Here is a 20,381-nt window from a genome sequence, read left to right on the forward strand (position 1 = left end):
TGCCACTAAAATGTGTGAGCAGACTTTTGGCAGTATACAGATTATCTGCTGCAAAACTTTGGAAACAACACTCTGGCTCGATAAACAGCCACTTCCCAAAACTGATGAAGAAACTGATGTTTTTGTGGAACGAGGGAAACAAGGGTGCACCTTTTACTTAAAGCACAATGATGACATGGCTCTCAAAGTGATAAATGAAGTCATCATGACACTGACAAAGGAGATTAATGTTCTTTTAGGAAACAGAATTGCATCGGTTCATCTTCCAGTGCTGGGACAACTCCTCATGTGTGACGATCTGCAAGATGTTCGGAAAACTCTGGCTAAAAATCAGATCCGTGACAGTGCTGAAACTGAAAGTTCCTCTTTTAGTCCAGCAGCCCCTGGGACAGAAATTCCAGGAGAATGGCATGATTGTTTGGACATGAATGTCCTCAACAACTTTGAAGAGGGGGAATATGTTGGCTACAGCATTGATGACAAGTACATTTATACAGTTATTGTTGAAGAACTGCCTGGTCACAATGGACGATATTCATGGAGATACAAAGTAGATATTGGAGAAGATGAGCCCATTGAAGTCAGCTGTGTTGATCTGTTTCAGTTTAAACGAGAAAAGAAGGTAAAAACAGAAAGGAGGAAATGCATGGAGCCAGAACCACAGAAGAAGATGCTAAAACCAGAAGAAAACACTTGCATGGAGCTGGAACCACTGACAGGAGCTGGGCCACATTCTTCTGAACGATCAACAAATTCCTTACCAGCCTCTGTTGAGGAAGCTGAAAGGGAAATTGATAAATGTCTGGCACAGATCTGGAGGCTTCCTGAGGAGGAGAGGCACAAAGCCATCAAGAGACTGTACCTCAGGTGGCACCCTGACAAAAATCCGGATTGCCAGTCTCTCGCCAATGAGGCATTCAAATATTTACAGAATCGAATTGATGAGCTCAGCAAACCCAAAGCTGGAGACTCGTCCTTTTCAAGCAGAAATACAAATTTCAGAGGCTTCTATGAAAAGTGGAATCAGGAGGCCAGGTATCACAGAAATAGTCGAGAGAGGTTCTCTAGAGGTTATAGAGGTTTCCATTCCTACAACTTCTGGACCCACAATGAAAATGTCCCAAGGCCAGACAGAGAAGAGGCCAGACGCTGGTGTAGACAGGCTCGCTGTGATCTCAATGCAGCTCACAAAGACACTGGTGGAGGGAGCACAGAGTGGTGTCTGTTTAAGGTCCATCAAGCAGTGGAAAAGTCTCTCATAGCAGCATGCTATAAAAGAAATGGACAACACCCCAACAGCAGCTCAGTTTCAGTCACTGCTGCACAAGTTTCCCGCTACAGCCCCCAACTGAGAGATCTGCCTGAGATTGTGAAAAACCTGCAGACACTCGGGGTGGATCCCAAAAGGACTCAATATCCCAACTGCCATCCATATCCCCACATACCGAACGGACAATTCAGATCAGAGAATGAAATGCTGGCACTGAACAAGGCATCTGAGCTCCTTAATAAAATAGAAGCATATGTGAATTAAGGGTTCAAGACAGACAAGGCATTAGTCAGTGTAACTGTTTTTCTACATGTTAAAAGTAATGTAATGTATAGTGTAAAACTGAAATATTATTTAACATCAGAAAGAAAAAGAAAACTTTTTTTATTTTACTTATTTGTCTCACTTCTCATACTCAGTACTTATTATTATGTTATGGTGTGCATGTGTTTGTAAACACACTGAAGAAAACTGTAAGTACTAAATTACTTTATTTTGGATTCTTGTCATTTAAAGCAGCTTATTGGTGATATCGATATATTCTGTGTTATGAAAATGAAAATATCAGATGTTCTTTGTAAGTGTTGTTGACACTGTTGACTACTCTCTGAGATCAAAACAGTCACTCAGTGAATTTCTTACTGTTTGTTAAAAACCTGCCTTGGATCAATATACTCACTGTATGCTTGTAATGTAAATGCAAATATGCAGTTTTGGTGTTTTAAAGTTATGACTATTTGCTGAGAGACAGTATAACTACTGCATACTGATTTTTACTTGTATCCAGTTTTGTCTTCTGAAAAACTTAAAATCTTTAAACTTAAATCCACATTGCAATTGGGGAATTTTTGTTTTGTTTTCCTTTTTTTAAAAAAATTTTTGCTAGCAGAAAGATCTGAAGAGGACCCTAAATGATGTCTTTAATCATTTCTCCTCCCATGTAATCGGGACTTTATTGTCTGATTAGCTAAACAGACCAAATTCTTGAAACTTGAGTCCTTCCTCTTTAAGTATTTCCAAGTCTGGTCATGTCTCTGGACATGCATGTGGATGGTTAGAAACAATATTTACCTTAAATGTCAATGTGATATAAAAACTGCATCTAGAGAGTCATGGGCCAAAGATCTGATCAATAATAGACAAGCCGCTGAATCAAAGTGTTCTGAGCAGTGCAAAATTTAAAAATTTAGGCACACACAGATTACTTTTACATCCACTGAAATCATTGTGGAAAACCTTAGTCATATTTATTTTATCCAACACTGTAACACTATGATAAAATAAGGAAAAGGCTAATAGGTTCCTTCATGTATCGGACAGATCTGTTAGAAACAGTAACAAGTATTTCTTTTTTTTTTTCTTTTTTTTTTTTTACAAGTATTAACAAGTAACAAGTATTTCACTGTTTAACATCACTCCTAAAAACTGTGTAAGGTTTACTTTTTATGAACAACTGATCAGACGTTCAGTAACCAATGAAGAGAAAGACTTCAAGTTAAAAGAACTTTTTTTATTCATTATGAAATCATGTTATGAAAATAATGACAACTAACCATATATCAGACAAATGCATCTTTCCATATGTTAACAACGTTTTGCTGTAAAGGCTGTGACATCTCCGCCGTCACCAGAGCATAACTGTGTTCTGTTTGTGCTTGGCGTGTACTTCACCTCATCCTGGAAGTGGCCATTCCTGCTGTTGTTTCATACCATAAAAATGTCTACAAGGCTTTTCATGTCTCCTTCCAGTGTTTCCACATGAAAATCCTTTGCGAATAACCTTCTGTTTGTAAGGGAGAAGTTCACATATATACCAGATTTAGTCTTTGTGTTCTGCTTCCTGTTGTCTAATCCTTCAATCAATAATTTACACAAAATCTGTACATACTTACAGCAGGCTGATGCCTGTTTCTGAAGGGTTGTGCACATAGAAAAAAGAAGCAAGAAAGTTGATGTGATACGATGGGAGGTCAGGGTGTTATGAGCATATTAGACACTTGCCTTAATGACAAATGTAACCCAACAACTTTCAGTCACTCAAAATGAGTCTGACATTCTGCAACAAAAGCCACACCCACTTCTTCCAGTCTTTTGCTTTAAAACACACACTCGACACAGCTGACAGGGACGCACATTAAAATATTTATGGAATGAATGAGTGTGTGTTTGTAATGGCTGATGTTAGGATCAAGTATATTTATCTTAGCCAAAAAGATGCAAACCTTTGGGTACGATAAGAGCGAAATTTGCTATTTCTAACCTCCATCTGCATATTTACCCCCCCCCCATATCCAACAGCTGATAAACTCGAGCTGGGACTGGAACAGACGTCTGAAAAAAATACTTAAGGCTTTTATCGTTTAGCACGTTATTCTTCGACTGATCGGCACTTACTGTATGCAGTCATTCATCTTTCACATCACTCATATTGCATTTTTGTTCACATAAAACTCTGTTACACATTTCAGAATTAGAAAACGATGAGACTGAGTTACCACAGCATTATGTGGACGCTACTGGCACTACAAACTAAAGCACAAATGAGCGAAAAAAAATAACACGAACTGCTCCTCCTTCTCCTCGGACGCCGCTGCTGTGTGCTTCTTTGTTGTTGCGATAACTTGATCTGTACTGAGCTGCAGAATAAAAATCTGGGGTTCATTTCAGGGTGCAGCTGCTCCTACAGGTGTAGCGGCAAATCCCGTGAAAAGCATCGGACCAGTAATGGTGCAGGAGGCTGAACATGAAACGTGTCGGAGGTCGTTCGAGTCAGGGTTTGGGTACTGGCATCAGTTCTCTTCTATGGCACAAGTGTTTGGCAAACACAATTAACATTCAACATTTTTGAGATTGACAAAATAAATTATGTCAATGGCACACCGCTGTATCATACCGTAACCACCTGCTCTGCTGCTCTCAGGTGTCCTGGGTTTAGATGAGGTTTTGTCATACATACAAAACTCACTTCAATAACACAAGAATGCCCTTTAAAAAGTTATTTGCTGAGACCAGAAATCGAGAGAAACAGGCTTGAGGTTTGTGTCCAAGTTTTGCATCCATGTTTCTTTCACATTTCTCCTGCGCAAGTAGAAAAAAAATAAGCGGGCAGATCGCTTTTGCACAACCGAAGCCATCCAGAGATCGAGCCTGCAACTGCTACAAGCCCCTGTAGATGCTTGTCCTGCTGTCTCCTGTAGTGTGATAAAGCCACATAGGGTAGTGGGGGTTAACCCTCCCACAATTAGCTCCTCACATGTTGTAAGCCACATATATGGGATCCAGCTGGTCAGCCAGGAATCCATCTCTGAGGTGCATGCGTTGTTTCTCCCCTCTGGAGTTGATGGGGATGACGCCGGGGTCTACTACCACCACCACCCCTACGATGAGGTAGTGCTCCTCCAGGACCACATTGGTGACCAGGGCCACCAGGTCGAGGGCCTCCTGCTCAGATCCCTCCAGTTCTACAACCACCACGAGCAGGTTGGTCCATGTGAACACCGCACTGGAGAGAGGAGGAGGAGGATGGTGGATGAAAGAAAATACAGAGAAGTCTGGTAGAATTCATATTTCTTCGTCGTTTTTAAAATTGATCAATTGACAACTAGCGACTAAAGGTGTTGTAGGTTTCTCACCATTCAGCTATGCTCTTGTGAGAACGGATAACAGAGGTCTCGATGTCAATTGGGTGATACCTCATCCCCCTCAGCTCCAGAGTCTCATCAAGAGAGCCCACCACATAGAGGGCATCATGACGCTCTGAGACACACAAACACCCACAGTCAGACTGTTCAGTTTAAATTCTGATACTAGAAAATGCTTAAATTAGCTTTCCGTGGAAGGATTCCAGACTTTAAGTTAGACTAAGCATTGGTCACTCACCTCCGCTGGCATCGGTCAGCTCAGTGCGCCGCAGGAAGCCCAGGTAGCCGGTCCTTGCCCAGACTGTCTGAGTGTCCCCGAAGCTCAGCTTGGTGTTGAAGTGGTCAGCATGCAGCGCCTCCTCCCCATAAACTGTGTAGTATCCTGTGGCATTGTGGGGACTGCTCACCCAGATCTAATACACAGATTAGTTACAATTGGTGACTGTTACATTCAGAAGCACAGACTTTGCTCTGAGTTCTGAGGCGCTACAAACCCAATATTATGAGTCACACGCTGTGTATTCCTCATGCTGATCCCATTAAAGGGTATCAAGTATAAAATCTGTGTCAACATACAGATCAATTTGTTGTGGTGACCTCTTGAAATAAGGGAAAAGCTGAAAGTACCCCTGCAAACTTGTTCCAAAAAACCAAAAGCCAAGTAAATTAATCACATTAACAATGAACTGCTGCTCAGCCTAAAAGGTCACTTTTTGTAACCTTTTACACAAATTTCAGCAAGATGTTTTAAAAAGCTTCATTGATATGTAAATAGACATTTGCTTCTACTGTGCTGAATGAATTCTGCTGCTACAAATTAAAAAAAAAAACACCTTAACTCTAAGATGTTTTTAGGTTATTGCAGAAAGTGACTGTAACCTGATTTAAAGGGGACTGACTAATCTGTGGTTTTTCTTATTGTCTAGAGGTTGCCTTACAGAGTGGATGGACTGAGGGACTCCACCGAGGTCTAGTATAAGATAAATATGGATTATTTTAAACTGTGAATCATCCAAATCCAAATCTGGAGATGGAAACAAGCACAACAGGTTCCCTTTAAGCACACAGAAGAGTGACTGACTGACTGACAGCTCTGCTCTCTTAAAAACCAACTCACCTCTCCTAGATGGGAGTCTCCCAAGGGTCCTTTAGTCTCCGTGTTTGCAATGATGACTTTTACTCCAGGAAGGATCTACAGAAGCAGACAGCCAGGACTCAAATGAACAAAAAAAGCCCTGGAAGCAGCGTTACGCACCATGTTGCTGTGTTTCAGTTCTTAGTTTTAAATTAGGCCGTACCTTTCCAGACTCCATCAGTGGCAGGCTGTGCGGTGACCCTCTCTCAACCAGGCGAACCCTGAAAAGACAAAGTGAGCAACGTCATATCAACTGTTTTTGTAAATATGACACGTAAATAAAGGAAAGAAAAAACTTTGAGTACTAATTACTTCAAAGTCGGGTCATGTTTTAAATGCATGTATATGAATGCATACTGTCACAGTGTTCCCACCTATCGTGTCGTAGCGCTCTCATGTCCACATAAACTGTGGTGGGATCTGGTCCAGCTGTACCCTGGGAAAAAAAGAAAGAAGCAAGCAGATCCAGATATGAGTCAATAACGTACGTGCTACAGCCGTGGCATTAACGCTGCATGTTGCTTAGGTGGAGTGGGGTTTGGAAGCTGATTATGAAACTACTGCTGACAAAGCAGGGGGCAGCCAGAAGCCAACCAGCCAGGCTGCGATAGTTAGGACTCTGGCAAAACCTGGGCCGTGTAAACACAAATACCTCCTTCACCTGCTCTGTGGGAAAAGTGTGAAAACCTGGAACATTTATTTAAATCCTAAATAATAATGCTTATAAAAAATGACTGAAGAAAGTCTAAAGATCATTTGTTTTGATTAAAAATCAAAGTACTTCCGTGCAGCTGAATTCTAAGTGATCCATTTTTCAAGTGCTGATTACAGCTGTCAGATATAGATCCCTTTGTGTGGGATTTGTCATCATTACTGCTGTGAGAGTAGTCACAACAAATTATGTTTTCCATCACTCGCTTTGCCAGTCTACAGCCAGAGCACAAGCCAGCAATGAGTCGCTGCACCGAGGTCTGTGAGTCACAGCCAAACACAGAAAGCAGGATTCAGTTTACTAAGCAGAGCACGTCTACCTGAACGACCACCTGTGAGTAACATAAAGGTTCCTCGGAACATACATAAGTAATTCACTAGTCTATATACTGAAAACAAGATAAAAACAAAATATGGTAAATTTTAAATATGTTCAAAAAGCTGAAAAACATTCATATATTCTAAAAACTGAATAAAAAGACACACAAACAACTATGCCCTGTTAGTTTGTATAATATTGTGGATTGAAGTATGAAAGTATGACATAAACTCTACTGATTAGACCCTAATTAACTGAACCGCAGCAGAGTTCATGCAGCCAGCTCATGGTATAATGTGTGGATCAGGTATATCTAAACCTGCTGTAGAGCAATGATCAGGAGCCAGCTGATAGAAGCAGGACTCGGCTGAAATAAATAGCGATACAGAAGCTGAAGCTCATCAGGAAGAGAAAAAACAAGCTAAGTGCTAAAAAAAAAAAAATAGTGAACTGTGGCTAAGCATGACCAAACTTCATGCAAAATAAATGACAAACGTGAACACACAGAAACAGACAGACCAAGCAGCAGAGCAAACAGCCACTCTTATCACACAGTACCTGCTCAGCCAGTTTCCCTAACCTGTTGGGCTGACAGGACAGGGCAGGACAGATAAATAAAGAGATATATGTGTATGTATTCAGATACGTGGACAACTCTCATACACACTCAGACACACACATAAATCATCAGGGACTGAAAAATAAAAAATAAAATAAAAGAACAAGACCAAAAACTGACAAAAGCCAAAGTCAAAACATGACTTATTTCACAGTTTTTATTAACTGGAACTAAATGTAAGATGAACCATTACACTTTCTAAACTCTTCCTTAACATGCAGTGAGCTGGTAAATAAAGGTCTTGTATTTCACCCTCTAATTGACTAATTAAATAGTTTTATTTTATAAAAAGTTTTAAATGCCCCATTTTTTCCAGTTGAAATGTTTTAGCTTGTGTTTCAGGGTGTGTACATTGATAAACCCTTTGCACGCTCCTTGTTGTCTTTTATTCTTCTCAGCTAATGCAAGCATCCACAAACTTTCCAAGTTCAACATCACTAACATTCAGGCCTTTATGAGTGAGCTTCTATGAAGTGTTGTCAAACCGACACCGCACAAGAATTTCTTTAACATCTGGCTGAATCTTTGCCCAGATTCATGGCCAGCTTTGGCTCTAAAACACTGATTTTCATTCATTCTGGACTTTTCCCAGCCCTCCCCCTTTCACTTCTAATTTCCCTTGACCAGTGGGCCTACCTGCAAACAGATCGCTACGTTCACCCTGCAGCCGAAGGTGGTGCTCACAGCTCTCGGTGAAAGCCCCAGGTCTTTGAAGATCTTCGAGAAGGACTGAGTGAGGGCTATGCGGGGCCTTTCCTCTGCTACCACCATGCAGGTACGCACACAGGACAGGTTCACATTTCTTAGCTGGATATGGGGGAAAAAGAAGATCAGCATCAGCTACCTACGAACTTGAGAGTGATAAGATTATTTTGGGCTTTGCAGAAAAAAAGAGAAAAATAGTTTGTGTTCTAATATTAATAATTATTTTTATTAGGCAGACTATTAGGCATCTATTAGACCACAGACAGAGCAGTCTTAAGTGCTGCAGACAGTAATCAGCAGGCAGACACGGAGCAGCGAAGTGCTTCACCATTGAGTACCCTCACTTTGTCTTGATAATTATGGTGCTAGTGCAACAGCACCGCAGGGAAAAGGACTATTTGAAGAGAATCGTTTCAATTTTGTGCAAGAAAAACGCTGCGGTTTGTCGTTTCCCCTCAGTGACACTGTTCAACAGCTGAAGAGAAACTGACCCGTAGCGCTTCTGTCTGTGAACCCAGTCCTTTGGTGCACATCTCCATGACTGAGTACGAGCAGAACGTGACGCGCACTTTGTACTGGCTGACGGCTGCAAGCCACAGTGATGCATTGCTCTCCAACTCCAGCGGTGGAACCAGGATCGACTGATGGCCCGAGTACACACTGAAACAAGAAGATACATGCGAGAGAGTGAACAGGAATCCACAGAAAGAAAAGACAATGATCTGTGTCCAGATTTTCAAATGTTACTGGTGGTCGTTTGTTGAGAGCTCCTACCTGCACAGGCACCAGAGAGCAAAGCCCAGGCCGCAGTATGGGTCCAGACAGATGGCGATCTGCCGGGATGGGTAGAGCTCACACTGCAGCTTAATGGAGCGACACAAGGCACTGGTGGCAGCATGAGACATCTAGAAGAGACAATATGACATAAAAGAAAGAAAAGAATGACGCACAGAGACTGGGTGCTGCAGTAACATTCAGGGATTCATTACTTCACAGCAGACTAAGAACCTTTTAAGCCTTTACTGTTGTTCTATAAAATCAATCATAACTCCAGCTTGAAACTGTGAAACTGAATGTGCCGAAGTTCACCCAATCAAACATGCCGTTTGTTCCTCTTTTAAATTAGACTTGCAAATCTGTCAAATAGGACTTCATAGTTTTTTTTGTAGTTCATTTCATTTATAGGCAAGTATCTGAATCCAGTTTTTCCAAATTAAGTGTGAACAAGAGGTACAGCTAATGTTAAAATGTCCTGCGACCTGACACTGAATGCAAGCAAAGTGCTTATAATCTAGGACTTCAAACCTTACTTTCTTTATATACCCTTCAAAAGATCAAATGTGCTTTTTATTGCCTCTTGAGTGGATTGTTGTAGTTAGTTACATGTCTGATTAGGTACTAACATCCTGGAAAAAGGGGTTTTAAAGGGGGAAATTAGTCTCCTGATATATATGTATAAAGATAAGCTTTTACCACCTTTTCTGATAATGATACACTTGATATCTGTTTGTAACAGGATTAATTGTAAAATCTTATTCATGAGTGCCTTAATGGGCTAGCCTCAGATTATCCCCATCACTCTCACGTGGTGGTCTCAGGTCATTTGCTTAGGTCACTGGACCAACAGCTCTTAGTAGTCCCAAGATCCCACCTAGAACTTCATAAGAGTTCTCAGTTCCAGCTCTGAAACTCTGGAACATCCTACCCCTCCATTTCAGGGTGTGCATTAACAGGAACAAAAAGAGGCAATATGATGGCAACATGTGAATCTACTGAACCAGACAGTTCCTTCAACATACTTTGACCCCTGCCAGGATGCCTGTCGTGGACACACTGAAGTCCAGGTAAGCCAACATCTCTGGGGTTGGGGGCTTGTACATCTGGGGGCTCTTCTTCCTGGGGAGATCATCTGTAGGATGAAGAACGAGCGAATTAGGAGAACGTTCACTGCAGAAATTGATATTAAGCATTTGAGTGTGTGTACATAAATTACCAGTGTCCAGCACGGTGGGCCAGCTCTTGATGTCCACAGCAGCAGCAGCTTCTTTGGATTTCAGCAGCTTCGTTATTGCTTGGGTTGTCAGGATGCACACTGACTTGCTGACCTTTACCACAGATAGTAGAATCTAACTACATATGTTGTGCTGCTGTTCACACTGTTTTCTATTAGACAGTAAAGCGTCGCTAACAGAGCACAGATACATCTGAAGATCACTGACTTTAATGTATTTTTTAGTGAATACAATCCACATTGACTGCCATTTGATGTGTCCCCAAAAAACCTCTGTGTTACCTCAACGATCATTTTGACGGTGGGCAGAGTGGTTGCCAGGTTCTGTGGATGTGGCGGTCTGACGGTGACCGGCACACAGCCAGCGTACAGGCAGCCGTAGAAAGTGGCAATCAGGTCAATTCCTGCACATAATGTTTGTTTATATATATTTTTTTCTCTTAAAACCAATGGAGTGAGGATGTTTTAAAAGGTCAAGAAGCACAGGGCAGCGGGTGTTTTTTTTTACCTGGTGGATAGACGAGTGCTACGTGGTCTCCAGTGTTCAGGCGTCCCATCAGAGCTGCTGCCACTCGCTCTGCTCGCTTGTGCAGCTGCAGACAGGAAGCTGAGCTGGACACTGTGCCCTGACGAGAAAGCACAAGAGTAACATTTATCTGCACCGTTCTCTTTATTTAATTCACCATCATCAAGATTTATCGGTCCACAAAAGTCTAACAAGCTAACGTTCACCATTGCATTACAACTTTTTTTTTTCCTCTTATGAAAACTTGAGTTGCAGGAGTTTTGCATCGCTTTAATTAAGTATCTTTATTCATGACTCACTTAATTAACTGAATCAGGGCAACAGATAAACCTGAGACAACAATCTTTTTTTGTAAAAAGGTTTTAAACTGAATTTCAAGGAAATTTACTGTAATAACACATCAGTGTTACCACTTCCAAAACCAAATTCTATTTAGAGATCTTTCTATCGATCATATTTGATCTTTCTTAAGTCAAACCCCAGTATAGACACTACCTTAGCATTGAGAACCAGAAACAGAGGATGATCTGGAGTGGCCTGAGCTCTCCACTGTAGCACATCCTGAATGTAGAGGAACTAAAGGAAGAAAACACAAGATTAACTACAAAGATATCAAAGCGTCACACAGAAAAATCTTGTCTCACTTAATAAATGGTGTTGAATATTGTTGCATAATGGGACAAGACGGTTTGTGCACATAAATAAGAGACATTTAAGGGGTAGAGCACATGTGCAGATGATGATCAAAAGGCAAAAAGGTGTAATGCATGATGGGAAAACAATCTGAGTTATGTGATGCCTGTGTTTTTTGCAGAAGGGAAGGACATCTCTCATTTGCACAAACATGTAGTGTTGAAAACATGGAGAAAAATAAGTCTTGGACCAGAAAAATAAGGCCCACTTAAAATGTAATTCAGAAAAAGTTTTGGCAGTCAAATGGCCAAGTTCCTTATATCATACATACTTGTGCTTATGTCAGTGAAGGTAAATATCTGGCTTTAAATTTCTCAACTGAGCAATATAAATAAAAAACACTGTCTTTGTAACATCCGTGCTGTTCAACTTCCTGACTGAGGTTGTCCAACCAACTGAAGAGCACATAAATCTAGAGTCAGATTTCTCCCTCAGGTATGGATCCTTACCTGTGTCTGCAGTGTGTGAGCAGAGGTGTGGCATGGGTGAAATGAGGATGACTATCTACCTTACGTGCCTGGTCATTGTCCTCCAGCTGTCCCAAGTCTCTCCCGCAGGCTTGTGCTATCCTCTTGCCTGCCACCAAGTTGCCCACTATCATAGAAGCAGGACCAACCTCTGTCCAGCACAACCAAAGCATCATCATCATACATCTCAGTGAAGTTAGCACCAAAAATCATTATAAGGCAAACATATTGGAATAATTATTGTTGTGTTTTTGATCTCAGAGTCTGAGGTGTCTTGTAGTCTACCTGGCTGTTTCTGTCTCGGCTTGGGCAGGTTAGTGACGCATGTGTGAGGGCACATAAGGACATTGCAGGGGTGTAAAGCACCCTCCAGGAAGCGCTGCTTGGTCTCAGATATATGGATGCCGCCGAGGGGAGCCTTAGGAAGCGTGTTAGCAGGTACCAGAGCCAGGCAGTACACCCCAACCTGATGGATGCTGTCTATAGCCTGAAAACACACAGCGAGGTTACACAAAGCTGTCAAGTGACGACTTTTACAGTGCGTGCTTTATAGTTTTTTTGGTAAAGTTTTTTTTATTATTTTATAAACATGTAAATTAGAAAATAAACCAAATCAAAACAAAAAATATTGAGGACCTGGAGGACACGGCTCATCCACTGGAAGCTGTCTTCCTCTGAGGCGTCTGGCCTCTGCTCTGCCACTACGACGATCCGCTCGTCATGCAGTACAGACACAGAAAACACTGCGATCCTGGGGAGCAAAGCAACACCGTCACAAACTGGCGGTCCTGCTCAACAAGAAGTGCAAACTTCCATATTTCCCATGCCGCTCCCTCCTTTACCTTCCCCTGTACACAAACTTCATGGGCTCCACGGCCAGCGCTGTGGCAACTACGTCATCAGCGTTATGTCTCCGCCCACTGACGACCATCAGCCCATCCATCTTTCCCACAACAAACACAAGGCTGTCCTGGAAAGAGTCACTAAAGTTCATGTAGTTATACGCATAACACATGAGCTCCTGGTGCAAAGAAATCTGAATGCCTCAAAAGGTTTACAGACGTCTTATAAACTATCATCAAACTCTTAATCCAGGAGCTGTCATGTCCTCACAGGGAAAACAATTATGCTTTAAACTCGGAAATTAAAAAACATCACCATTTGTCAAGTGATAATTACACTGGTATGATCATCTCCACGATTTTAACAAATTAAATAAACTCAGGTCAGCTGTTCCATCTTTCACTGGTTTGAAAGTCTATAAACACAAAAGTAATCCTTCAAAATAAAGAGACTTCCTTTTCTTTCTTTCTTTTGAAACTGCTGAATAATCCACTTCAGAAATAAAACTGCCTACAGTGAGTTTAGTGAAATATCCTAAAAGAAAAATTAATCTTTTAGACTAAAATCAAATGCCATAGCCTCAGAGACCGTTTTCTTCAATTCTGTGAGCACATTAAATTGAAATACAAACAAATACCTGCAACAATTACAGAGATGATTGGTCTTTGCGCATTGACTGGATGGACCCTTTAACTGGGCAATCTAATGTTGCAAGTAGTTAGTTTGGTTAGTAAAACATCTGCGTATTTGTTACTAAACTCACTGTTGACTAACAACCACTAACACAAACCTTTGAGAGTCTTCCTGAGTAATTTAGGAAATCACAAACCAGAGTAGAGGCAACAATATGGTAAAAACTGACAATATCACATGTAGCACTTCATGCTGATTATTTCTGACAGATATTAATATCTGTTCTATTAAGCAGAAAACCCATTATCATTATTTTTATTTTTTGCTGCCAGAACTGTCACAGAAGTACTATGAGATCTGAAAGGACAGTTAAAACGTACCTGTGTAAGACAGAGATATCAGAAAGCTGACATTAAATTAAAAGAAGGTTAAAAGGAAATCTCTAAAATAATAAAGAGGAACTTACTGGTCCTACAAAGCCCAGCAGTGAGGTTCTAGTGAAAGGTCGGTCACTGATCGGGATCCCAGACGGTGTTACGGGGACAGTCTGCAAGAAGATACAACACTATTAAAACCAAATATTTAAAAATACAAACAGATTACTGCCTTCACTTAATAGAAGTCCAATAAAATGATGACTTTGGAAATCATAGCGCCATCATTTAATTTTAGTGCTATCAATTAAGAAGATTTTTAGAAATGTGGTGCTATTACACTGCACATATGAAGAGACACTCATGAATAATAAGATTGGAAGAAAAGCGCTGAATCCTTTGTCACACCTGACCACTTACAGAAATAACGAAACACCAACCTCAAAGATGTTCTTGGTCATCCCTGGGAGGCCGTAGTAAGCGACACCGGTGCTGCCTGAGCTCACGCAGATCTCTCCGACCTCGTCTGTCTGACAGAGATAAGGTATTCCCTCGGCTCGCACCACACAAACCAAGGCTGGAAATGCAAAATGGACACAGAAGGATGGGCACAAGGAAGAATGAGTCATAAGGTCAATATTTAAATCGATTCAAAGATCCCAGTTTGCATTAAGCTGTTCAAAAACTTCTATGAAACAGTTCAAAAAGTTCAAAAAGTAAAATTTGGTAATTGGTAAATTTGGTAATAATTTCATTTAAGTTGGATGTGGTGATTTAATGGTGATGCCTTCAAAATGTTGTTTTAAAAGAGGCTTTTAAGGTGAATATTTTGCTACAAACACTTTCATGTGGTTAAATATTTCAGTGTCAGCATGTACACTTTTTTTTTTTTAAATCCTTGAAAATCTCCTTTTTCTCAACCTTCTTTAGAATCAGTATTTTAGTCATTAACATCAGTAAAATGTTAATAATGTGGCTGGTATACTGTACCTCCAGGCATGACCTGTCCCACATCCTGCACTGTAAGAACAGAGAGTTTCTCCTCAGTGTCCACACGGATCACCCCGTGACTCAGCCCACCCATGGACAGCACCGCCTTCCCGGGAGGAGGAACCCCCATTTCTGGAGGTCTGTAGGACACACAGTCATGCTATTACTTAAATTCTTCCTTTTCTGCTTAGGGCAGTCAAACTGAGCCATCTACTGGTGTAGTACAGTGACAGCAGTACTAACACTTAAAAAGAAGACATGAAGTGGTTCTGGAGAAATTTAATGACTCTGTGGCTCCATTACATTTCTTAAAATTGCATTTCTCGCACTAAAAATAGTGCCAGCTTTTCTACTTGAAGCATGTTTTCGCCCCCCAATCCGTCTGGCATCGTAATCCTCCTCCAAACCTGAGCTTCACAATCAGCAGAAAGCTGTGAGACTCTCCAGTCTGCGCTGTGATCAACAGAACAAATCTCCCTTCCTCCCTGCAGGAACCAGCTGATGTTGCAAGCATGGTGTGACATAACAGCAGCACAGAAAGGCAAAGAGGCTGCTTTTGTTCTTGTCAGGTGCAGTAACGGAAGCGCACCTGCGGATGGCGACAGTCATTGCTTCTGAAGAGCTGGCACATGGACAGATCACCTCAGGTCGCAGCCCACGTGACTGAAACACGTTGAGGAAGGCATCGCAGGAGGATATCGACCCTGGGGTAACACACACACGCACACACACACACACACACAGCACCAGGCAGACAAACAAAGCAAATCAATAATAATTTCTTGGGACTCCAGGGTGTTGTTTTATTAAATGAGCCTCTGCAGATGGACTCACATGGGTTAGCTCCGTCAGCAACGATAAGCATTCGCAGTGAGCTTAGGCTGATGTCTCTCTGGTCTCTCTGGGCCAGCAGAGACCAGTGCATGTCCCTCGACTTCACCACTGCTACCCGAGCTGCACGGGGGACACAAAGACAAAAACAATGACCGACACAATCATGACCTCTGTGGTCCAGTTTGACAAGATCATAAAACCAGACAGCAAGGAGCGACGCAAGCTGACTCGGTCGCCAACAGATGATTGAGCAGAGCTGTGGATCAGTTTTATTCAGGGCACACAACCCCACAAATCAATAGGTCCAACAAATTATCTCTTTAATCCATCCACTTGTGTCAAACGTGCACTGAGAATCAAAACAGTAACAATTGGGAATAAAATCTGGTCTTCTTGACAATAAAACAATAAAAAATCTGAAACGTATCTTCCCTAAGGTAGCTTCTTGTGAAAAGTGTGCTCTGTTCTCATTTTCCAAATTAAACAGCAACAAAAAAAAGATCTAAATTCCTTACTAACCCTAAATAGATGGACTGACCCTTACCTTTATATGTGTGAACCTTCATTATCCAAGACAGAGGGTTGACTTTCATCAGGGAGTAGGGAATGCTGATCACATGCATCCGATTCATGACGCTCTGCCAGGACAGCAGCAAGCATGAGATGAGCTCCAAAATATGCCAGAAATGCATCACAACTAAATGAGGTCATTGTAAACACGCTGCAGGTTATGATTTTATGTGCCAAGAGTAAAAAAATAAGCCTGTTTATACACGTAACAACAAATCACGTATGACCTAAGGCACCGGGAATTCTCAGGCATGTTTGAAAGCAGTCAATCAAAGCTGGGATGTCTGTGTCAGTGGAAGCAGCTTTATTTTTCACAGGTTTGAAACTCCTCAGTGGTTAGATAAGATGCTTTTTCCCCCCCCATCAGGACTTCATTAGTTTGAATGCATTTACATACTGATAAAGGCCTCAGTGGGAAGCCGGTTAGATAAGTTTCAGTTTTTATCTGCAAACTGAGCTCAGATCTCCTCCATTTCTCATTATATAACCGCCCCATTAGCTCTACTAGAGGTTTGGAGACTACTTACAGTGAGAACACCGTGCCATAATCCTGCTTCTCTCTTGAAGTCCAGGACGTTGGTTATCGTCTCACCTACAAATAAAAAAAAGGAGAATTTTTCAAGGTTAGGAGCACAACACAGTTACATAAGTTTCTGTAATGAAGAGTAAATTCTGACTGTAGCAGCAGTGGTTTGAGTAAGCCAAATTAAGTTACAGAAACAGATCCGGAGAGTCTCTGGGGGTTGCTGGTGCTGTTTTCAGTTACTCAGAACAAAAGTAGGACACTAGAAGAAAGGAGCTACTTTATGTTCTCTTTCTTTTTAAGCAGACCTGACCCAGGTATGATGGAAGGAAACACAACCAACTGAGCAGCTGCATTTATCAAATGAGACTGTTTTTACACCTAAAAGTGTCCCAGAGCATTCTCCATTTCTTTGTGATAGTTTCCCTAAACTTCCTGCCAGCACCAACTGAATTTTCTCCATGTCGGAAGAAGTGATAAATGATGGAGAGAAAAATTGCAGAAATAAAGTATGACCAAAAAAGTAAATTAAGATCCCTCCTCACCTTCAGTGTAGCCACAGGCCTGCGTGAGGGCATGACAGTGAGCCAGCATGGCTGAATGGGACACTGTGATTCCCATGGTGCTTCCTTCTTTGCTGGTTTTATACTAGATGTAAGAAGCATAAAGGAAAAAAAACAGTTTCATTAGAAAAAAAGGGATCTGGTAAAAACAAAAACTGCCTAATAAGTCGAATAAGTAAAAAACAAATCCAGTAAAAACCATCGCGTCACATCCTTTGATTAAACTCCACTTACTTCTATGTAGGCAATGTCGTTACTGGCTTCCCGTATTGGAGGGTGCCAGTCTTTTGGAGGCTTCACAACATGTTTTCCATCTGTCACAAACCACAGCAGCCGCGGCCAGCCTGCAGAGACAGAGACATGAAGTCATCTCAAACCAAATGAAACTATGCGTGCACAGTCACAATGAAAATAAAACAGGCTGTACCTTTGAAAGTGGCAACCTCCCCCGTTTGTGCTTTGGGCAGGCCTTTCTGACAGGCGTCAGTGGTCAGTGCCAACGTGACGCCACAGCTGCCCAACAGAAAGCCGATCTGTTGACTTCCCGCATCCTGGGGGAGCAGAGAGAGTATCTGTCACACACAACGATCAACTACTAAAAACAGAAAAATTCAAAATAACTTGGAGGAAGGATGCGCCGAGGGAATGTGGGAATTGCTAATGGAGTGAAAACAAGGGCAATGACAAGAAGAAGAAGAAGACGAAGAAGAAGAAGACAAAGAAGAAGAAGAAACCTCAGAGCATCACAGCAGCATCAAAGCAGCAGCAGGTGAGCAAGCGGAGTGACGGCCAGTCGCTATTAAAAACTCTACTGCTGTGCATCAAAGCCAGACTGTAGCAGGAATGAAACCCAAGATCTGACACACGCTCGCTCCTATTTGATTGGCTGTGCAAATTAGCTTATAGCTAAACTCGTGCTGTGCAAAGTGCGCTGCTCAGAAAAGCAAAAAAAAAAAAAAGGTGGGAGACACAAGATGGGTGGGGAGAGGCAGAAAGAAAGAAGAGGAGGGTAATAGGAATAAAGAGAGGGACACAACGAGAGGACGAGGAATGATAGGAGCTGACAGAGTGAGCAAATGAGCGTCTGACTCCTGAGAACAGTTGGCCTGTGATCTAATATTTTGACTAGAATTACACATCATTTCACCTCACTCAAATCTCATTAATTACAGCACAGCATCTGCCAACAGCATGCTTATAAAGGGCAATCAAGAACAGGCATTAATATTCAGGCTGTGCAACTAATATGGATAAATTTAGATCGGTTTGAGCGGATGGATGCTGATGGATGCTCTGGGAACCGCAAAACATCATAAGCTAATACGCCGTATTTAAACATTTAAGAGATCAGATTTACAAAGATGTGATTTAGCATAAGGAACGTCAAAGAGAGTGAAGATTAGCACTGAATCAAAATGTGCATCTGACTTAAGCACGTCTCTCATGTAAACACTTTGAGGTCAGATGTCCAGTAGGGGTCAGTAAAACGTCAAAATTCACACATTCCCAGGAGACCCTCGTTGCTTTACCTTTCTGGTCAGCGGCACTTCAATAGGCACAGGTACAAGCTCCGCCAGGAGACAGCCGTAGAAGGCCACCATGAACATCACCGGATCATTGTTGGGGAAAACAAGTGCAACCTGCAGGTGTGTTCAAGACATGGTTACAATACACCAACATTATCTTTCATATTTTTCAGTTTTAATGGTACACAACAGTATTGTGGACTGACGGTGACACTAAACATGTCATACAAATAATAAAGCGCTTGCTTTCTGCAAGGCTTTAAAGTTTAAGAAATCATTGCTTTCTACCAGAGAGTTAGTTGACAAGTCCAGCTTCACAACAATAATATTTATATTTTCAATAAATCCTTGGTTTTAGTCAACAGTCAGTTACTCTATCTTGGCTTGGGTCTGTTTTCTGTTCGCTATAGCCCCCATTAAACGTGGAACTGCTGTTTTTGCACCAGACAAAAATCACACATGCACCATCTCGCACCAAAACAAACAGGCATCTCAGCCAGCCTCCCCCATCTTTTTAGATTATTTTAGACCAGAAAAAAAGTCCAGCCACAATGATTAACCCAAGCAAGTCAACTAGACCCAAGCCGAGCCGTTTTTGCAGCTTTCCTCTGCCCAGGGTGAAACAGAAACCAGAGGAGCAGAGGAGAGCAGCAAAACAACTTTAGAGACTCTGAAAATTAGATGAAATTAAATGTCTACACATAAATTAGGTTTTTAAACTTTACAGTTATGGGTCAGTGGAATGAAGTGTGTCAGACTGCACTCGCTCATTTCTCTTTTACGTTCCCTATCAAAGATTTCAAAGTTAATAATGCAGATACAGACTTGGCTTAACACACACACGTGGGGAATGGGACTTTCCTGTCTGCTAAGAAGTGAAGAAGCACTCCATTAATTATTTCATAGGAAAAAAAGTAGTTTTCTGCTATATGAATGTTCCAAATTCAAATAGAATATTAAAGCTTTTAAGTGGATCTAAAAGGCAAGTTATGTTGTTAATTTGTGAGCTTTAGACGTGCTGACTGAGTAAAATGCTGCTAGCTGTTAAAAGCAAACAAACAACAAAAGTAAACGCAAATCAGAGAGCTGGTCACTTTTTCATCTAGCAGGAAAAGGCAGTAACTATATTTCCCAAAAGGTTCCTATGTAGGAATACTATCTGTTTTATTTTATTTTATTTTCTCATGTCATTGAATTTATTTGGTGATTATTTCCATGTTGAATATTTGTAATTGTGCTGATTGATTGAGTGAAATGCCAAAAAATGTAACACATTCAATCGCCACCGAACACACTGTAATATATCATGACTTACTCTGTCTCCAGGCACGAGCAGAGGCTCGTTTCTGCTGCTCAGCTTATTAAGAAGCGTATAGGCCAGTTTCTGACTGCGGGTCCACAGTTTACCTGCAGAGGTTAACACACATT

The 20,381-nt window shown here is 41.4% G+C and overlaps 2 protein-coding genes across 9 annotated transcripts in view; one reads left to right on the top strand and one right to left on the bottom strand.

Moving 5' to 3' along the window:
• LOC109197443 (sacsin-like) overlaps positions 1-1,534 on the top strand; it is a 42,816-nt gene extending 41,282 nt beyond the window's left edge. Inside the window, exon 12 of the mRNA XM_025903718.1 lies at positions 270-1,534. Coding sequence (XP_025759503.1) covers positions 270-1,534 — 1,265 coding nt within the window. The remainder of the gene's footprint in view (positions 1-269) is intronic.
• A 1,225-nt stretch (positions 1,535-2,759) lies between these two features.
• The window catches only part of LOC100689756 (disco-interacting protein 2 homolog A), an 88,813-nt gene continuing 71,191 nt past the window's right edge, over positions 2,760-20,381 (bottom strand). For 5 of the 8 annotated variants that reach the window (XM_025903884.1, XM_013272651.2, XM_013272653.3 and 2 more), the window contains 31 exons: positions 20,269-20,360; positions 18,957-19,067; positions 17,855-17,978; positions 17,662-17,771; positions 17,410-17,512; positions 16,869-16,933; positions 16,316-16,409; positions 15,772-15,891; positions 15,527-15,641; positions 14,938-15,077; positions 14,388-14,524; positions 14,040-14,120; positions 12,940-13,067; positions 12,734-12,848; positions 12,383-12,584; positions 12,139-12,248; positions 11,433-11,513; positions 10,920-11,037; positions 10,694-10,815; positions 10,394-10,505; positions 10,200-10,309; positions 9,175-9,305; positions 8,892-9,060; positions 8,332-8,502; positions 7,635-7,664; positions 6,421-6,482; positions 6,210-6,267; positions 6,029-6,103; positions 5,150-5,324; positions 4,903-5,026; positions 2,760-4,772 (listed from right to left, as the gene is read on the bottom strand). In XM_025903884.1, the coding sequence (XP_025759669.1) occupies positions 4,520-4,772; positions 4,903-5,026; positions 5,150-5,324; positions 6,029-6,103; positions 6,210-6,267; positions 6,421-6,482; positions 7,635-7,664; positions 8,332-8,502; positions 8,892-9,060; positions 9,175-9,305; positions 10,200-10,309; positions 10,394-10,505; positions 10,694-10,815; positions 10,920-11,037; positions 11,433-11,513; positions 12,139-12,248; positions 12,383-12,584; positions 12,734-12,848; positions 12,940-13,067; positions 14,040-14,120; positions 14,388-14,524; positions 14,938-15,077; positions 15,527-15,641; positions 15,772-15,891; positions 16,316-16,409; positions 16,869-16,933; positions 17,410-17,512; positions 17,662-17,771; positions 17,855-17,978; positions 18,957-19,067; positions 20,269-20,360 (3,638 nt within the window). In that variant the 3' untranslated portion in view covers positions 2,760-4,519. The remainder of the gene's footprint in view (positions 4,773-4,902; positions 5,027-5,149; positions 5,325-6,028; positions 6,104-6,209; positions 6,268-6,420; positions 6,483-7,634; positions 7,665-8,331; positions 8,503-8,891; positions 9,061-9,174; positions 9,306-10,199; positions 10,310-10,393; positions 10,506-10,693; positions 10,816-10,919; positions 11,038-11,432; positions 11,514-12,138; positions 12,249-12,382; positions 12,585-12,733; positions 12,849-12,939; positions 13,068-14,039; positions 14,121-14,387; positions 14,525-14,937; positions 15,078-15,526; positions 15,642-15,771; positions 15,892-16,315; positions 16,410-16,868; positions 16,934-17,409; positions 17,513-17,661; positions 17,772-17,854; positions 17,979-18,956; positions 19,068-20,268; positions 20,361-20,381) is intronic. The other 3 variants (XM_005453065.4, XM_003447440.5, XM_013272652.2) reach the window with 2 other exon arrangements.

The sequence above is a fragment of the Oreochromis niloticus genome, linkage group LG16, assembly GCF_001858045.2.
Source record: "Oreochromis niloticus isolate F11D_XX linkage group LG16, O_niloticus_UMD_NMBU, whole genome shotgun sequence".
NCBI lineage: Eukaryota > Metazoa > Chordata > Actinopteri > Cichliformes > Cichlidae > Oreochromis > Oreochromis niloticus.